We start from the raw sequence: 19077 nt of genomic DNA on the forward strand, positions 1-19077 counted from the left end.
AAATAGTAATAATAAATAAGAACCCTGGAGTAGTTGTGTCCAAACTTTTGACTGGTTCTGTATATATTTACAAAAAGCATATATGGGGATTGGAAATGATGCAGACAATTACATTGATGAAGCTAAACATGACTTATTAAACAATATAGGTATTAAGTAACGGGTGATAAGTGCAGACAAATAGCCCCTCTATCTCTCACCGGGCAAGAGTGTCCGTAGTCCAATTTCCATAAAACAATAACACCAAATGAAAGAAATTCAATGAACAGCACATAATAAGGATAATAAAATAAGAATTTGGATTAATAATTTAAACCAAGGCAGTAAGTATGTTTCTGGCACCTGCTCGTCGAACATCTCATTCCAAAAGGTTTTTTTAACCTTTATTTAACGAGGCAAGTCAGTTAAGAACAAATTCTTATTTTCAATGACGGCCTAGGAACAGTGGGTTAACTGCCTTGTTCAGGGGCAGAACGACAGCTCGGGGATTTGAACTTGCAACCTTTCGGTTACTAGTCCAACGCTCCAGCCACTAGGCTACGCTGCCGCCCCAGAGGAGTTGGTCCCCTCTTTGCTGCCATAACAGCTTCCACTCTTCTGGGAAGGCTTTCAGCTAGATGTTACTGTGGGGACTTTCTTCCATTCAGCCACAAGAGCATTAGGGAGGTTGGGCACTGATGTTGGGTGATTAGGCCTGGCTCACAGTCTGCATTCCAATTCTCCCCAAAGATGTTTGATGGGGTTGAGGTCAGGGCTCTGTGCAGGCCAGCCAAGTTCTTCAACACCGATCTCGACAAACCATTTCTGTATGGACCTCGCTTTGTGCACGGGGGCATTGTCACGCTGAAACATGGGGTCCTTCCCCAAACTGTTGCCACAAGTTGGAAGCACAGAATTGTCTAGTATGTCATTGTATGCTGTAGAGTTAAGATTTCCCTTCACTGGAACTACAAGGCCTAGCCCAAACCATGAAAAACAGCCCCAGACCATTATTCCTCCTCCACCAAACTTCACAGTTGGCACTATACATTCGGGCAGGTAGTGTTCTCCTGGCATCCGCCAAACCAGTAGAGAGTGTTGCAACCGAGGACAGATGATTTTTACGCGCTACACGCTTCAGCACTCGGCATGCTGCTACTTCGCGGCTGTGCTGTTGTTGCTCCTGGATGTTTCCACTGCACAATAACAGCACTTATAGTTGACCGGGGCAGCTCTAGCAGGGCAGAAATGTGACTGACTTGTTGGAAAGGTGGCATTCTACGACAGTGCCACATTGAAAGTCACTGAGCTCTTCAAAATAAAAAAAAGGCCTTTCTACTGCCAATGTTTGTCTATGGAGACTGCATGTCGGTGTGCTCAATTTTTTTTTTTACAACTGTCAGCAACGGGTGTGGCTGAAATAGCTAAATTCACTCATTTGAAGGGGTGTCCACATACTTTTGTATATGTAGTGTATAAAGAGAGGAAGAATATAAATTCCCAATAAAGCATCCATGGTAACATAGCAAAACCTATAAACCTATTATCAACAGTATACCCTTCCATCTCGCCTTCACCCTCTCTCTCTCTCCTTTTCCCAAACAAATCCCCCCTTCTCATTCAGTCTTCATTCGACAAAATAATAAATAAAGCCTTGAGCTGAAGAAAACTAATATCAAAGTATTTAAAAAACGACATGATAATGAATTATAAATAGTAGAGCCTACCTGTCAACAATCCTGAGGTGTAAGAGTTACTCCAGAGTGAGACAGACCGACAGGCAGAAGGAGAGATGCTACAGCCTGTTATTGCAGTAATAGGGGTTGAAGTCCGAAAACAATAGGAGTATGTGGCTAGAGGTGTGTGTGTGTCTGTGTGTAACAGGAAACAGAGAGAGAATGGGCGTGGTAAGTGTAGGTCAATTGGAGGAGGAGGAGAGGGCTGAAATATTTACATGGGTGACCACACCCTGCTTCCATCCCATTACCTGGCAGTGACACATTGAGGGCACAGCCGGCTACCTGGTGACACATACACTTCAATTCACTGACGCCTTTCATCCCAAAGATCCGTTCTAGGATCAAAAGTACACAATTCCTGTAACTACATGGGCAAAGTCACCCGTTTTTGCCAGGTAAGTTACTGAGTGAACAACTTAGTCAAGTAATATTGTTTTAAAACAGAAGGGATCCACACCCATATATTTATTAACAAGTAGATATAAAATCAGTCCCAACTTCTTAACATCCTAGTTTAGTAGCTGTGGAAACTAGAACACTCCTTGTATAAAGGTCTCTCCTCACAGGAAGTGACTGTAACGTAACCTACGGATCGGAACTATGGACGCCTCGGCCCTCCCCAAACACAAAGATATGGATTTCCAAACAGTTACTATGTCAACACAATGAGAAATACATGAACGTATTCCAAAACTAAAGTTCTCACACAGTCACCTCCTCAGAGTCCAAAGTCTACTGAATCTGAAAAGGAACCAGGGCTATTTATTTAACCATGGAATATAAACATGAGTACCAAACACCAACAGATAGTACCAAAGCAACAGTCATACTGTTTGCAAAACTTTTCAAGGCAACAATATAGCACAGTTAAACGTAAAAACAGCCAGGCTCCCACGCTGGTCCAAGGCCATAGGATTAAACTACAGTAGTAGACTACATAAGGTTTTATATTACGGTACAACAACAGTATCAAGATGCATTCAATGAGGATTCAGGCAAAACATGGAAGGTAATGACTTCAGGGTGGGAGAGAGGGAAGGGGGAAACGACTTCAGGGCGGGAGAGAGGGAAGGGGAAAGGACTTCAGGGCGGGAGAGGGGGGGAAGGGGGAAAGGACTTCATGGTGGGGGAGAGAGGGAAGGGGGAAACGACTTCAGGGCGGGAGAGAGGGAAGGGGGAAACGACTTCAGGGCGGGAGAGAGGGAAGGGGGAAACGACTTCAGGGTGGGGGAGAGAGGGAAGGGGGAAACGACTTCAGGGCGGGAGAGAGGGAAGGGGGAAAGGACTTCATGGTGGGAGAGAGGGAAGGGGGAAACGACTTCAGGGCGGGAGAGAGGGAAGGGGGAAACGACTTCAGGGTGGGGGAGAGAGGGAAGGGGAAAACGACTTCAGGGTGGGGGAGAGAGGGAAGGGGGAAACGACTTCAGGGTGGGGGAGAGAGGGAAGGGGGAAACGACTTCAGGGCGGGAGAGAGGGAAGGGGGAAAGGACTTCAGGGTGGGGGAGAGGGAAGGGGGAAACGACTTCAGGGCGGGAGAGAGGGAAGGGGGAAACGACTTCAGGGTGGGGGAGAGGGAAGGGGGAAACGACTTCAGGGCGGGAGAGAGGGAAGGGGGAAACGACTTCAGGGTGGGGGAGAGAGGGAAGGGAAACGACTTCAGGGTGGGGGAGAGAGGGAAGGGGGAAACGACTTCAGGGTGGGGGAGAGAGGGAAGGGGGAAACGGCTTCAGGGTGGGGGAGAGAGGGAAGGGGGAAACGACTTCAGGGCGGGAGAGAGGGAAGGGGGAAACGACTTCAGGGTGGGGGAGAGAGGGAAGGGGGAAACGACTTCAGAGCGAGAGAGAGTGAAGGGGGAAAAACATTCCTCCTTTATACCTGTGATAGGGTTCTTTTACCATTGGTGTTGTGCAACAGAATGGACTGAGACAGGAATTTATAGCACTATCTATAAAGGCTGTAAACATAATATGGTTGCCAAGTAACATGTTAATTGACTCAGTTATAGATAGGCTGATTATTTTCTGTGTGTGTGTGTGTGTGTGTGTGTGTGTGTGTGTGTGTGTGTGTGTGTGTGTGTGTGTGTGTGTGTGTGTGTGTGTGTGTGTGTGTGTGTGTGTGTGTGTGTGTGTGTGTGTGTGTGTGCTTGCGTGTGTGCGTGTGTGCGTGCGTACGTGTGCGAGCGTGTGTGTGTGTGTGCGTACGTGTGCGTGCGTGCGTGTGTGTGTGCGTACGTGTGTGTGTGTGTGTGCGTACGTGTGCGTGCGTATGTGTGTGCGTGCGTGCGTACGTGTGCGTGCGTGTGTGTGCGTGTGTGCGTGCGTGTGTGTGCACATGTATCTTACCCTCCACTGGCGTCTCTTGATTGTGTTCCTGGTGATCATCATTGCAGCCCAGAACTGAGTGAAGGACAGTCTCAAACGCTTGTAATACTGCCTGTACACAGACAGGGGAACCAGTCAGTCACTTTCAGGTGGACACACTAACCGCAATCTCAATCTCAAGACTTTTCGTTTTTCTTCTGTCTCCTCCCTTGTTACACATCTCTCTCTCATCTCTCCATACCTGGCCTGATGTCCTCGTATGTGGCTCTGGATGACAATGGCCTTCTGTTTGAAGAACCTAAAGTTGCGCCTGCAGATGAACCCTCTGATGTTCCTCTGGATGGTAACCGCAGCCCAGGTCTGAGTGCTGTTCCACTTGTCCTCCACACGCTGGTACAGCACCTCCTTCAGAAACACCTGCACGCACGCCACACATTAAATACTTTATTTGAATCCAATCCAATTTACATTCAAAAAGGATACAAACTTTTTAAACGGCACTCAAGTGTACAGAAAGCACCTCCTTCTCCAAACAACTAGGCTGCCACGACAGCTTAAACAGAGCAGTATCTAGCCAATTGCTTTGCCCTAGTTTTTGGCAGGCCCACAATCTGGATGCCACGCACTGCAAGCCTCTTTAAGTGGCCGAGACTGCCAAATATCAGCGCCAGCAGCTTGCACCTCCACCCAAGGCTGTCCGAGCTTTGCCACGAGGGGCTGGTAATTAAGAAGCTTGTCAGCAAAGGCCTGCTCCATGTTGTCGTCAAATGAGCAGCCAACTTCCAAAATGAGCGCCTCCCCTCACAACAACATCTGCCATATTTGGCACACAGGAGAACACATCAGCATTAAACCAGGTTCCTCTTACACAATCAATCAATCTATCAAATGTATTTATAAAGCCCTTCTTTTCTTTTTTTTTTACATCAGATGATGTCACAAAGCGCTGTACAGAAAACCAGCCTAAAACCCCAAACAGCAAGCAATGCAGAAGCACGGTGGCCAGGAAAAACTCCCTAGAATGGACAGAACCTAGGAAGAAACCTAGAGAGGAACCAGGCTCTGAGGGGTGGCCAGATTATAACAGAACATGGCCAAGATGTTCAAACGTTCATAGATGACCAGCAGGGTCAACAATGTTTATGGATATGTGCTATTGGGAGAGACAACCTGTCACACCACGCTGGCTATCAGGTCGAGAAATCGGTCACGGCTATCAACGAACAGCAACTATTCACAACATTGGCAACAGACTTCATTACATTTGATTCAAAAGGCACTCGCACATCTGAGCAAACGTTGCATGGCAACAGTTGAACAAGATGAATGAAAGAGGAAACCACACACTGCTCTTGATAGTATCACTGATCTTTAATAAGCATACGTATCGGTCTCATGGCCTTCATCAGAGCTTTTGTGAATTTTATGTATGTAGAATACCATAGAGTACCATAGAGTACCAGAGCGCTAGATTATATTTTGTTGGTAGAACGTGCAGCTTTAACAGTAAAAGTATTGTGCTACATGGAATGGGAGACCGAGTGGTCAGCACAGTCCAGATTGGGGACGCAGGCCGGTCCAGTGCTGTCGTAGCTGCGTCCATCTGAAACCAAGGAGTAGGATGAGATGTTCCATCAGAAGCTTCCGCAACAACACAGGGGTCCTACACAACAACACAGTCACTGGCTCCGTGTCCATCTGAGCTCCACTCCAGTCTTGTTACACAGGTCGTTGAGGTCCGGCCAGTCTGACCTGACTCCAATGGAAAATTAAGTTGTCCTCAGTGTCCGTGGCCTCCTCCGTAGGTGTAGTAATTTTCCAGCTGTGGAATGGTCAATGTTGAGCATGTTCAACAGGCGAGTCAGTCTGGTAGCAGTGTAAATCCACTCAAAATCCGGAACACCCAAACCCCCCTCTCTTTGGCTCAGGAAGGTTTTATATATTTTATTTTACCTTTATTTAACTAGGCAGTTAAGAACAAATTCTTATTTTCAATGACGGCCTAGGAACAGTGGGTTAACTGCCTTGTTCAGGGGGCAGAACGACAGATTTGTACCTTGGCAGCTCGGGGATTCAAACCTGCATCATTTCGGTTACTAGCCCAACACTCTAACCACTAGGCTACCCTGCCGGCCCATAACGTCACGTGTGTGTTTAAGCATATCCACTTTCTCACCACTTGAACAGTTGTGTTATTAATTTCCTTCAGAACCTGTGAGATATGCACATTTGCAAGCAGATGTTGAATCTTTGCTAGGGCCACACACACACACACACACACACACACACACACACACACACACACACACACACACACACACACACACACACACACACACACACACACACACACACACACACACACACACACACACACACAGTTTACTCTTTAGACCCTGGTCAAAGATACTAGACTTGGCTTGCTTGGATAGAGCTTCTTTTTCTTCTATGAAACAACTGTACAGTGTTACAGCGGCTTCTTAGGTACCTTAGTGAGTCCTAGCTGGTACTGTCCCTCATCAGCCCCTACAAAGTTCAGCAACGCCACGGTCTGCTCCTTATCAGACATGGTGGCTGGTCGCTCCACCAGGAGGATTCCATACCTGGGTAAGAGGGAGATGGGACGGATAATAATAATTTGAGGAGAAGCTCACCGAGATCTATGAAGCAGCAAGTGGTGGTTGGCTCCGAGTTTGACTTTCTCCCAGTGAGATGCTGGTATACTGTACGGTTGGGACTGTATGTGTGTGGATGGTGGTTAAACCGTGTGAATGAATATTAGTTTGCGTTGGTTGGTTTGGCCAGTACCTCTCCATAAAGAAGGAGAAGGGGATGCGAATGGGGAATCCCTCCTTCCTGATGGTGATGGTCTCAAGTATCCCAGCATGCCTCAGCTGGGTTGACACATAGTCCACATCAAAGATACCGGGAAGCTGAGGGCAGACGGACAGGATATGAGATCATATAGGTTTGTACATTTTGGCCTAGAAAGGGCGCAGTTGGCTACATTTAATGTTGCAAACTCACCTTGACATAATTTGGCTTGAAACATCGAATAAAGGTGGTTTTACACCTGGATGGAAGGGGCAAAAAACAGATCATCCACCACTGCCTTGCTTCTCTCAGCAAACAAAATGAAAATATATTTTGCCTTTTTGTTAAAAAAAACTGACCTCTCTAGTCGTGTGGTGAGCTCAGTCAGGGACTGCTGGAAGTGTGCTGCCACCGTGGAGGGCTGTTGCCTGTGACCTTTACCCCTCCAGCCCAACTCTCTCTGCTGCAGGTACTTATCCTGCACCTTACGGAACAGCCCTGACACCATCTGAGATACAGAGATCGATTGATTGATTGATTGAATGGGTAATTGAGTGAGTGATGGATTGATTCCCCTTAAGCATACAGGAATGACAAGTTCACCTTCAGTCTACTCCTAGCAAACAGCTCAACCACCTCTGTGCGGAACTGATCATGGTTCTTATTCAGAAAGTTATGGACCTACGGAGAGAGAGGAACATAAAGAGAAAAAAAATCACTCTGTCCATCCATGTCAACATGTCCTAACTCAGTGGTTCCTAAACACTTAAGAAGCTAGAACCACCTGGTACGTGACGGCTCCGGCGTAGTGATACACAGTGAAGACAGGCAGAGGGATCTTGGGCTTAGTGTAGTGTGGGCTGTTCCCATGGTGATAGTGGCACTTTTGGAGGAAGGTGTGGTCGGTGGCCTGGGGTAGGCAGGTCTGGTCATCCAGTATACGGAGGATACCATGTGGTCTGGAGGAGATGAGGTCCAGACAGGAGTGGAAGTCCTGCAGTGGGACGGGGTACCACTGGATCTGCTCTGTACTGTACTCTTCCTGGAGAACACACACACGAATGCACGCACAAGCGCCACCGTTTTTTAATCAGTATTCATGACTGTCAACCCCATTAACTATTAGAGACGCACAATGACTTTACTGATTGTTTGACTTGTGAACTCTGACCCGAGCCCTCTGACCTGTTCCTGGGTCACCACGGCCTTGTTGACAAAGTGCTGCAGCTGCTCATTGGCAAAGTTAATACACAGCTGTTCAAAGCTGTTCACTCCCAGGTCCTACAACACACAGGTAAATATATGTTTAATAAATGCATATAATATGCAATAGAACAAGGCGGCCCAACCCTGTTTCTAGATAGCTGCAGTCCTGTAGGTTTTCGCTCCAACCCTAATCTAGCTCACAATCTAGCATATTATCATTAGATTAAATCGCACATTCTCCATTAAAACATTTACTGTGGTCCTCATTGCCCCTCACCTCGAAGCCATAGATGTCCACTATCCCCACGGTGCTGTCCATTTCTGTAGGACTCAGCCAATCATTGATCTGCTCCAACAGCCAATCGAACAACACAGAGTACAGGGCCTTGGCTATGGCATCTCTAGGAGAAAGGGATAGATAATAGATCATTATTTTTCTATGCTGCTCTAGATAGTATTGATTAACTCCAAATATAAGGTGGAGGAGCTCACTCACACGGCAGTGCATGACTCGGTCAGTACCTGGATTCTATGGCACTTTCCACAGACAGGGGGCAGTAGATCCTGTCATAGGTTGTCTCCTGAGGAGGAGACAGGAACAGTGCCTTCAGAAAAAAAATGTGAGCCCCTTGACCTTTTCCACATTTTGTTGTGTTACAGCCTGAATTTAAATTGGATTCAATTGAGATGGGGTTTTTTCCCACTGGCCTACACACAATACCCCATAATGTCAAAGTGGAATTATGTTTTTCCCATATTTTTTTATTTTTACAAATCAATTCAAAATGAAAAGCAGAAATGTCTCGAGTCAATAAGTATTCAACCCCTTAGTTATGGCAAGCATAAATAAGTTCAGGAGTAAACATTTGCTTAACAATGAACATAATACGTTGCCCTGTGTGCAATAAAGTACTTAGCGTGATTTTTGAATGACTACCCCTGTGTCCCACACATAACAATCTGGAAGGTCCCTCAAGCGATCAGTGAATTTCAGACACAGATTCAACTACAAAGACCAAGGAGGTTTTCCAATGCCTCACAAAGGGGTACCTATTGGTAGATGGGTCAAAATGAAAACAAATGGTGACATTAAAACAGTCACAGAGTTTAATGGCTGTGATAGGAGAAAACTGAGGATGGCTCAACGACATTATAGTTACTCCACAATACTAACCTAATTGACAGAGAGAAAGGGAAGCCAGTACAGACTAAAAATCTTCCAAAACATGATTCATGTTTGCAACAAGGCACTAAAGTAACACTGCAAAAAATGTGGCAATGCAATTAACTTTTTTGTCCTGTATACAAAGAGTTTTGTTTGGGGCAAATCCAATACAACACTTTACTGAGTACCAGCCTCCATATTTTCAAGCATAGTGGTGGCTGCATCATGTTATGGTTATGCTTGTAATCGTTAAGGACTGGAGCGTTTTTCAAGGATAAAAATAATTAACTGAATGGAGCTAAGCACAAAATCCTAGAGGAAAACCTGGTTGAGTCTGCTTTTCACCAGACACTGGGAGACTAACTAAATGTGTAATGAGTCAAAGGGTACGAATACTTTCTGAAGGCACTGTAGATCAGCTCATGTATGAATAGTTCAAGAGAGAATGAAGGGTGAAGGCACGGCGAAGGGTTTGTTCTGACCGTGACTTTGTGTGTGATGACAGTCTGTAGGGCCTCTGAAGACACCTGCAAGAGAGAACCTACTCTCCTGGCCTCTGCCTCACTGAAGATACGGGCCACCTCAAACGACTCACTCTAGATACACACAAGCGTACAGTATTAGATATTTCTCTACTGTCTGTTTCTCACGTACACTGTGTATCAGACGTACAAATTAATGAAAAACATCCAAACATGCATACTACTCTGAACAACTCACATCCTCTTTGAGCACAGACAGACACCTCCTCACCTAAGAATACACCCACCATACACTCACCCTCCCTTACCCACTCTCTCACACACACCTCGTAGGAACTGAAGCAGATATTCCCCAGCTGTAGTATGGAGGAGAGGATGGCCCAGACTGTGGAGATCTGGTCGGCGTGTAGACCAATCGTCTCAAAGCACTGGGCCAACAACAGGAAGTCCTGTTTGTCCAGCTTCCCCTTCAGCTCACAGGACCCGCCCTGACACAGAGAGAGGGAGGCCGAAGTCATCTATTGAGCTCGACTGATTGTTCCCTCAATCCTGGTCCAGGGAACACCTGGGATGTGCAGGTTTTTTTATATTTTACTAACGGATTCTATTCATTTGATCCCACTGATCCTACTAATTGGGGCTTACTTGGTTGAGGTAGTAGTATGTCTCTGCTCCCTGCAGATAGAGCTCCTGTTTGTCCCAGTCGTTCATCCCCGCCAGCAGCTCATAGAACACATGGTAGTTCCTCTCCTCATTGGCCTGACGCAGAGACAGTACAAGTTTGGTGACCCATGAGTAACGTGTCAGACTGAGGCTATGAGGAATATGCACCCAGTTGTCTCACACGAAGACCTCACCTGGAAGACAACGCGTGACTTCTCAAGAAGGTACTTTGACAGCGATGTCCCCACCACCACACCCCTGTCGACCATTTAAAAAGATTGAAATACATTTTTCACCCCCTCCGGGTGCCAATTGAACACAACTTTGTTTCTGTACAGAGTGAAAGAGATGAGGCTCCTAGAGGAGGACATACTGGAGAACGTGGACGTGAAGGTATTTGCCAAAGCGACTAGAGTTGTTGTTGAGGATGGTCTTGGCATTACCAAAACTCTCTAGAATCGGCAGCACCTCCATGGGCTGTCTGAGGTTGTTGTTCATGCCTTGGTACATGGAGCTGAGGTAGTGGACTATAAGCTTGGTGGCCTCGGTCTTACCTGATCCACTCTGACCACTGTAGAAAGAGAGAATACACTTCAAAATAGCTGGAGACAAGATGATAGGTCAATACAGGCCTCCAAAGAGATAAGGAGAATAGGAAAGAGAGAGAGAGAGAGAGAGAGAGAGAGAGAGAGAGAGAGAAAGAGACTGGTGCCTCTGACATACCTTATGACGATGCACTGCTCTTGTGGTGAGCTCTGAGATTGGCTGAAGGCTGCATCGGCGACAGCATAGACATGGCTGCACAAGTAGAGACACAGACCCACAGACTCACATTAGCAACAGGCGGATTTCCCTTGGCGTTACTCTGTGCATGTTACTCTGCTGTCACTCAGATTGGCAGCCTAGTTATAATTGTGTTATTCTGGCATTACAGTGGGTTTGATTCATTCTAGGGTTCACTCTCGATTTACTCCTGGGTTACTCTGCTGTTACTCACGGAGGGTTGCGTTTCTGCTCCTTGCCCTGGTACTGCTGTCGGAGGTCCTCTGTGTAGAGGTCAAGGGGCTTGAAGGGGTTAAGTGACAGCAGCATGTTACCTATGTACGTCTGGGACACACAGGGGAAAGATGGTGGTTGAGAGGTAGAGCTGAGATACACATGTTGATATGGAGAGAGAGATCAGAGTTTTTCCTCATGTTCAGTTGTAAGGCTACATACGTAGATGGAGTCCCGGTGAAACCTCTTCTTCAGATTCAGCAGCACAGAGCTCTCACACACCTCCCTGGAGACATACACCAGTTAACAGAGAGCGGTGTGTGTGTCGGTTACCTTCTCAATGTAATCCGTCACAGTTACAAGTTGCCTGTCCATAACTGTAATCAGTAACGTCATTTTTTGATCACCCCCAAATCGGTAACGTGATTACTTTTTTTTGGATTACTTTTCCCATAAGAAGCATTAGAAGAGGACAAAGGATCCATCAAACACATTTGGTGTGTCTCTGACTGGTGGCCAGATTCGCTCAGGTGGAACAAACTTAAACTTGCACCTTTCAATGCTGAATTGAATGTCTCTAAGAAAACAGAAAGGTGCCCTAATATATTTTATTTTGTCCCGCAAACATCCTCTCTGAATTAGAAGTTATCCTAGGAGTACTCACCTAGTTTTTCAAAAGTATCTATTGTCTGATTACAACAGTTCAAAAAATAAAATGCAATCAGATTACATGTCATCGGTTACTCCCACACCCTGACTGTGTGCACGCCCTCTCTCTCTCACACTCACTCAAGCTGGGATAGATCCTCCACCTCGTCCACCTCCACAGCCTGGTCAGACCCTGGCATCGCGACCTGAAGGTGAACCCAGAGCAGGCACGTGTCAGCCACACGTCGCCCTCCAGAACCATGTACAATGGATCCTTCTCCTGACCCACTTACTGTGCCTTCTTTCCGATGCTATATTTCTTGTCAAGCAGTAACTGTTTTTTTTTCTCCTCCACTTTTCATTGTACTCTAACCATATCCCTCAGTGCCATAACCCCGCCCAGAGCCCCTCTACCATAGGTAACCAATACATCTGTATTCATGGGAAAGGCTGAGTCACTGTGATAGTTGATACACTGTATGCTTGTGCCATTCTCTATTGTATTGGTACTGACTAGAAAATAAATAAACTAGTAGAGGTCTGCTTTACAGGCTTTAGTCAATACACACACAGACTGACAGTGGTGAATAGGAAGTGTGATGCTTAGTGAACAAGGATAAGTAGTTATATTGCCTGTTTTGCTCTCATAGATGCTTACCCTGAAGCTACAGCATTGTCCAAATGACGTTATCCATGCTGTGAAGTTGTTGGTCCAGCGCATCGCGGGTACATACTGTAAGTTCAATAAATAAAGCCAGAACAATCGCAGTACCGTTGTGTTATTGAGACGACTCTCCAGCATGTCCTGAGCAGGGTCCTCAGACTCCCAGGGTCCTCTCCCATTGTGGGTCGGCACAGTCCTGGTCTGGTTCCCATCCTCGTACACCGTCCACTTGGTCAGCTTCTCCACTGTCTGGTGGGGCAGGAGGGTATCCGCTCGCAGCCAGTCCTGTTGAGGGAGGGGATGATAGTGGAGTTTTGTGTAACAATTGTAATTGTGATGCTATCTGTCCGATTGTGATACCCGAGAGGCTTACGTAAGTTGGTTAACTGAAATGCTATCCTCCTATCCACATATTTAAAATGTTTTCTGTTAGATATTATTATAATACAAAGAAAACAATTCATCACCAAAAGGTCATCCACATACCTGTGGGTCTCCGCTCATACGAGTCGTCCCAGCCCAGTGCACCTCCAGAGGGCCGACAGGGTACAGCCCCCCCCCTCCCATCAGCTGGGCCACCTCTCGATCAGCCTCTTCTTCATAGTACGACCCCACCCTAGACCCAACTCTGGATGGTTCTCCAGTCAGTCTGACAGGTTCTCCAGACTCAGGACCATCAGTGGGGGGTCCGGCAAACCCAGCCCCCGTCTCCCTGTCTTTGACTATAGCTCCACGGCTGGGTCCTATTTCTATTGCAGCAGTAGTAAGAGGCTTGGATAGCTTGGTCAATTTGAATTGATCGTTGCCCAGTTTGCCCCTGGCTGCCTGGAGGATGCTGAAACCCTCATTGCCTTTAAGTGCCGCCTCCCTTTTCCTGTCCTCGTTGCTGGTGTCCGGTGTAGGTCTCTGTGCTCCTGTGCTCCCATTTGTACTTTCAGTCCTCTTTGGCTCTGGTGCTGCTCCAGAAACAGGCTTCTTTATGGACTTGAGGAGGGTGAGGTCCGGTTTGACTGGGAGTACCAGTCTGGCTCCTGGTTTGGGGGGCTTGGGTGCTTCGAGGGTGGCTCCCACAGCAGTGCTGGAGCCTGGGGTGGTGGAGGAGGCTGGCTGAGCAGTCTGGGATGGCTGGGCTGGTAGAATTCCTATGGCCTTTCCCATGCCCAGCTTGTTCATCCTGGGAAGCACGATGGCTGCTGGAGGGGAGGTGGAGTGGGGGTCGTCACCAGACTCCCCAGCTTGCCTCTTCTGGGTGACAGCAGACTTATCTTCGGCTCCGTTTCCAGAGGTTCGGTTCTTCTTGCTGGCCAGGCTGGTCTTACTAGCCACACGCATGGCCATCCGATGTTTAAGCAGGCTGTGTTTGGAGCTAGTGGCTCCCTCCCTCTGTTTGATGGCTTGGAGAGGGAGCCAACGGGAGAAGCCAATGGCCTGGGTCACTACTTTCAGTTTATTCCTCAGGTTGAACCCTTTGGGCATCTTCCCCCTGATCCAACCCGAGACATGGCGTAGAGTCGTCACACCTTTCCTACGAGTGACGAGATTGTCTGTGGGTTTGGCTGAGACTGGATCTGTCGACCCGGCTGTAGTTGCTTCCTCTCCAGGCCTGACCAGCATTTTATTGCTCCTTTGTCGAACAGATGCCATCTTGACTCTGCCCAGGACCAGGCCAATGTTTTTCCTGCTCCCCTGTTTGGCTTCTCCTTCACCATCTTGTTGCTCCTCTTTCCCTTGTTCCTGTTCTCCTTCACCCAGACAGGCTTGGCGGTCATTTCCTTTTGATTTCAATAGCATCACCCGTGATAGGCCTTTAGGGGCTTTGGATGAAGTTGAGGCAGCCTCATCCTCCTGCAACTCCAATGGGGAAGAGGAAGCATTCTTGTCTTTGATGGAGGTTTTTGTTTGTTTGGCTAGCTTCAGGATCTGGGCCTTGTGTTTTGCATCGTCAGCCTTGCTGAGGGAGACATCTTTCAGAGGCTGGGCTTCTTCCTCTGCTGGAGTAGCTTTCTGTTTCCCTTTCCCTTTCTTTTTCTCAGCCTTTTCTGCTTTCTTTTTCTCTGCTTTCTTTGCTTTCTCAGCTTTCTTCTTCTCTGCTTTCGTGGGTTTCTGGGCCTTCTTAGGTTTGTCAACCTTCTCTTCAGCCTGGCCCTTTTTCTTCATGAACATGTTGGATTTCAGACACCCTGCCGGTGCAGTGACGTTGGGCGTCAAACTGAGTGGTGGTACAGCGGTGGCTTTCTTGGGCGACCGTCTTTTCCTTGAAGTTACCTTCTCAGATTCACCCCCATCGCTGGTCACTGCCACTGATTCTTCCTCTTCCTCCTCTTCCTCACTGGTACTGACTGGCTCCTCTTCAAGTTCCCCTCGTTTCCTGATTTGCACTGGAAGTTCTTTTTCTGATTCCTCCTCTACTGGAGGTTCCTTTTCTGATTCTTCCTTTACCTGCCCCTCTGTGCTTCTCTCCGTGTCTGACACCTCGACCTCCTCTTCGCTGCTATCCTGTGTCGCCTCTGTCTCGAGCCCTTCTGTCTCAGTTGTCTCCTCAACACAAACAGGCTCCTCCTCTTCGCTCTCCTCCACTGAACTCTCTCCTTCGCTCTCAGATTCCTCAGTCTCCTCTGTTTCACTCCCTATGACAGGCTTTGTTACAGGTGTAGGTGTGTCTGCCCTCCCTCCTTTGGTTGGGGGTATTTTTGATCCACGTTTAGATTTGATAGCTTTATTCGTACCGCCATCAACTGTCATGCTTTTCTCCTTCCGAGGGGATGATCTACCATTCGGACTTTTCCCATTCACTGTTTTCTTACCTTTCTCCTCTTTCGGCTGTTGTTTAGTCTGCTCTTTACCTCTCTTGCCATTCTCCTCTTGCTTTTTCATTTTACTCTCTCCCTTTTTAGTCTTCCCTTTGCCATTGACCTCTTCTTTCTGGTCTACAGTTTCTTTTCCATTTCTCACTGCAGGTGGTGGTTTGGAACAATTATTTTCTCCTTTTTCCTTCGGTTTCTTTCCTCTGTTGGTTCTCTCATTTTCTCTACTGGTCCTACCTTTGGTTTTTACAAGTGACATGTCTGACGGATGACCTCTATCAGCTTTTATTCATCTTTGGTTTGAATAAAATGGTTACCTGCAGAATAGGGACATACCTACTAAGAATATGGTAGATAAGTTCAAGTTACACAGTACAGGAATGAATAACAACGTATGAGACATACATTTCTTTTAATAAGAAATAGCCTGAAATGACTGTTTCAATGACATTTAAAATTAATGTTTCAATGACATTTAAATATTTCTTATCATGTCTCTTACTTTCAGTTAAACCTTCAACTTGCCTGTTAGCACCATAATTACTCTGGTGCTAACACATGAAGGTTTAGATCGATCAATGAATAAATAAATGCAAGGGCACCAGGTCAAGTGATGAGTCTGTCAAGCATAGTCAGTCAGCATTAGGACAGGGTTTCAGGCGTTTTACACCTGGATGGCCACTTGACACACAAGTCTTAGGTTAGAGAGCCAGATTAGCTGCTAACCCCATTAGCTACAGTATCACAGCAGTAGTATCATACTTGCAGTATAGTGGATAGTATATTATAATACGCAACATAGTACTTGCTATGGCTAACTACCACAACACAATTTAAGGTTATTGCTAACCACTATCATATAGAAAAACAAAACACAAATGAAACATCCTAAGTGGCTATAAATGTTTGATCTCAGATGGATAAAGTTACACTGCAGAGATCTAAACCATGTTTTATCTGTAGGTCAATCTAAATGGTTCTACCCTGCCGGGGTAGCGCAGTGAGAGGATGTATCAGGGTGATATAGCTTACCTGGCCTCTCGGGTGATCCTCGGGCATGGCTGGGGGTCCAGAAAGTGTTTCTGCTTGTCCTCAAGTACTGGTGTCACCTACACACACACATTGACCCACCAATAACGACAACAAACGCACACACACACATAACTTAACCCCAAACAAAGACAACATACACACACAGTATTTGAATAATTGAACTGTCTTTGGCAGTCCGTTCAGATATACAGCTATTCATATGGGCAGCTGGTGAATGAGGGAGAGGAAATGTGAGAGCAGGTGTGTGGACACTCACAATAGGTGGTGACAGACAAGGGAGAGCGAGAGATGGAGAGAAAGAAAGAGCAGTGGCTTCTCAGAAGAGAGAGATTCCATCAGTGCTCTGGAATTAAAGGGCTATGCTCTCCTTCCATGTTTTCCCCTCTTCTCTATTTCACCTTAAATTCATCATCTTTCCAGTTGAATAGCATTACATAACTTATCTATAAAAACCTATGCAAGCAATTTTTTTTTATTACAATTATGGACAAGGTATGTTTCAACAATGTGAAGTCTCTATATTGGCTACAAGAAGGTGTACAATATTACAAAAAACTCTGAACAGAGCATTCTGGCATAGATCATCATAGTCCCTATTGGCTAAGGGGCTTTCTGGCTCATTAGAACAGACTAATTAAATACAGTTGGGGAAAAAAGTATTTAGTCCGCCACCAATTGTGCAAGTTCTCCCACTTAAAAAGATGAGAGGCCTGTAATTTTCATCATAGATGAACTATGACAGACAAAATGAGAACAAAAAAATCCAGAAAATCACATTGTAGGATTTTTAATGAATTTATTTGCAGATTATGGTGGAAAATAAGTATTTGGTCAATAACAAAAGTTTATCTCAATACTTTGTTATATACCCTTTGTTGGCAATGACAGAGGTCAAATGTTTTCTGTAAGTCTTCACAAGGTTTTCACACACTGTTGCTGGTATTTTGGCCCATTCCTCCATGCAGATCTCCTCTAGAGCAGTGATGTTTTGGGGCTGTTGCTGGGCAACACGGACTTTCAACTCCCTCCAAAGATTTTCTATGGGGTTGAGATCTGGAGACTGGCTAGGCCACTCCAGGACCTTGAAATGCTTCTTATGAAGCCACTCCTTCATTGCGCGGGTAATGTGTTTGGGATCATTGTCATGCTGAAAGACCCAGCCACGTTTCATCTTCAATGCCCTTGCTGATGGAAGGAGGTTTTCATTCAAAATCTCACGATACATGCCCCCATTCATTCTTTCCTTTACACGGATCAGTCGTCCCGGTCCCTTTGCAGAAAAACAGCCCCAAAGCATAATATTTCCACCCCCATGCTTCACAGTAGGTATGGTGTTCTTTGGATGCAACTCAGCATTCTTTGTCCTCCAAACACGACGAGTTTAGTTTTTACCAAAAAGTTATATTTTGGTTTCATCTGACATTCTCCCAAACCTTCTTCTGCATCATCCAACTGCTCTCTAGCAAACTTCAGATGGGCATGGCTTAAGCAGGGGGACACGTCTGGCACTGCATGATTTGAGTCCTTGGCAGCGTAGTGTGTTACTGATGGTAGGCTTTGTTACTTTGGCCCCAGCTCTCTGCAGGTCATTCACTAGGTCCCCCCGTGTGGTTCTGAGATTTTTGATCACCGTTCTTGTGATCATTTTGACCCCACAGGGTGAGATCTTGCGTGGAGCCCCAGATCGAGGGAGATTATCAGTGGTCTTGTATGTCTTCCATTTCCTAATAATTGCTCCCACAGTTGATTTCTTCAAACCAAGCTGCTTACCTATTGCAGATTCAGTCTTCCCAGCCTGGTGCAGGTCTACAATTTTGTTTCTGGTGTCCTTTGACAGCTCTTTGGTCTTGGCCATAGTGGAGTTGGGAGTGTGACTGTTTGAGGTTGTGGATAGCGGTCTTTTATACTGATAACAAGTTCAAACAGGTGCCATTCATACAGGTAACGAGGACAGAGGTCTTAAAGAAGAAGTTACAGGTCTGTGAGAGCCAGAAATCTTGCTTGTTTGTAGGTGACCAAATACTTGTTTTCCACCATAATTTGCAAATAAAATCATTAAAAATCCTACAATGTGATTTTCTGGAAGAAAAAAAAATCTAATTGTCTGTCATAGTTGAAGTGTACCTATGATGAAAATTACAGAACTCATCTTTTTAAGTGAGAGAACTTGCACAATTGGTGGCTGATAATACTTTTTTGCCCCACTGTACATTTCTCCCTTTTTCCACCAACATAGATTGTTTTGAGCTGCCTGGTGTTAGAGGGCGGTCCAATAGGAGAGGTAAAGCGATTGTGACCCAGGCAATAAGTGAACTAAGCCCTGCTCCATAATGGTTATTAAAACTCTTGGCTGTGCTTGTATGACAACTGATCCCTAATTTATCCACTTGACCTGCCAGCACCAAGCTCACAGGGCTCAGGATATAACCAAAGCTCATAGCCATCAGATGTACTTTATTTTGACTGTTGCGGTTGAGTGGGGAACAGTCAGAGCGAGGCTTGAAGCAGCAACCCTATAGTTCAATCAATCAGTGAATGAAGTC

At 46.1% G+C, this 19077-nt stretch overlaps 1 protein-coding gene across 1 annotated transcript in view; it reads right to left on the reverse strand.

Moving 5' to 3' along the window:
* LOC124039017 (unconventional myosin-XV-like) overlaps nucleotides 1-12213 on the reverse strand; it is a 31332-nt gene extending 19119 nt beyond the window's left edge. Inside the window, exons 1-20 of the mRNA XM_046354906.1 lie at nucleotides 12155-12213; nucleotides 11588-11651; nucleotides 11367-11476; nucleotides 11093-11167; nucleotides 10743-10940; nucleotides 10564-10627; nucleotides 10352-10465; nucleotides 10015-10194; nucleotides 9707-9820; nucleotides 8582-8640; nucleotides 8337-8460; nucleotides 8039-8134; nucleotides 7638-7895; nucleotides 7457-7534; nucleotides 7213-7361; nucleotides 7067-7112; nucleotides 6848-6972; nucleotides 6528-6642; nucleotides 4281-4456; nucleotides 4061-4151 (exon numbers count right to left, since the gene is read on the reverse strand). Coding sequence (XP_046210862.1) covers nucleotides 4061-4151; nucleotides 4281-4456; nucleotides 6528-6642; nucleotides 6848-6972; nucleotides 7067-7112; nucleotides 7213-7361; nucleotides 7457-7534; nucleotides 7638-7895; nucleotides 8039-8134; nucleotides 8337-8460; nucleotides 8582-8640; nucleotides 9707-9820; nucleotides 10015-10194; nucleotides 10352-10465; nucleotides 10564-10627; nucleotides 10743-10940; nucleotides 11093-11167; nucleotides 11367-11476; nucleotides 11588-11651; nucleotides 12155-12213 — 2295 coding nt within the window. The remainder of the gene's footprint in view (nucleotides 1-4060; nucleotides 4152-4280; nucleotides 4457-6527; nucleotides 6643-6847; nucleotides 6973-7066; nucleotides 7113-7212; nucleotides 7362-7456; nucleotides 7535-7637; nucleotides 7896-8038; nucleotides 8135-8336; nucleotides 8461-8581; nucleotides 8641-9706; nucleotides 9821-10014; nucleotides 10195-10351; nucleotides 10466-10563; nucleotides 10628-10742; nucleotides 10941-11092; nucleotides 11168-11366; nucleotides 11477-11587; nucleotides 11652-12154) is intronic.
* Nucleotides 12214-19077: the final 6864 nt, after the last annotated feature.

The sequence above is a fragment of the Oncorhynchus gorbuscha genome, linkage group LG07 (genome assembly GCF_021184085.1).
Source record: "Oncorhynchus gorbuscha isolate QuinsamMale2020 ecotype Even-year linkage group LG07, OgorEven_v1.0, whole genome shotgun sequence".
Lineage (NCBI taxonomy): Eukaryota > Metazoa > Chordata > Actinopteri > Salmoniformes > Salmonidae > Oncorhynchus > Oncorhynchus gorbuscha.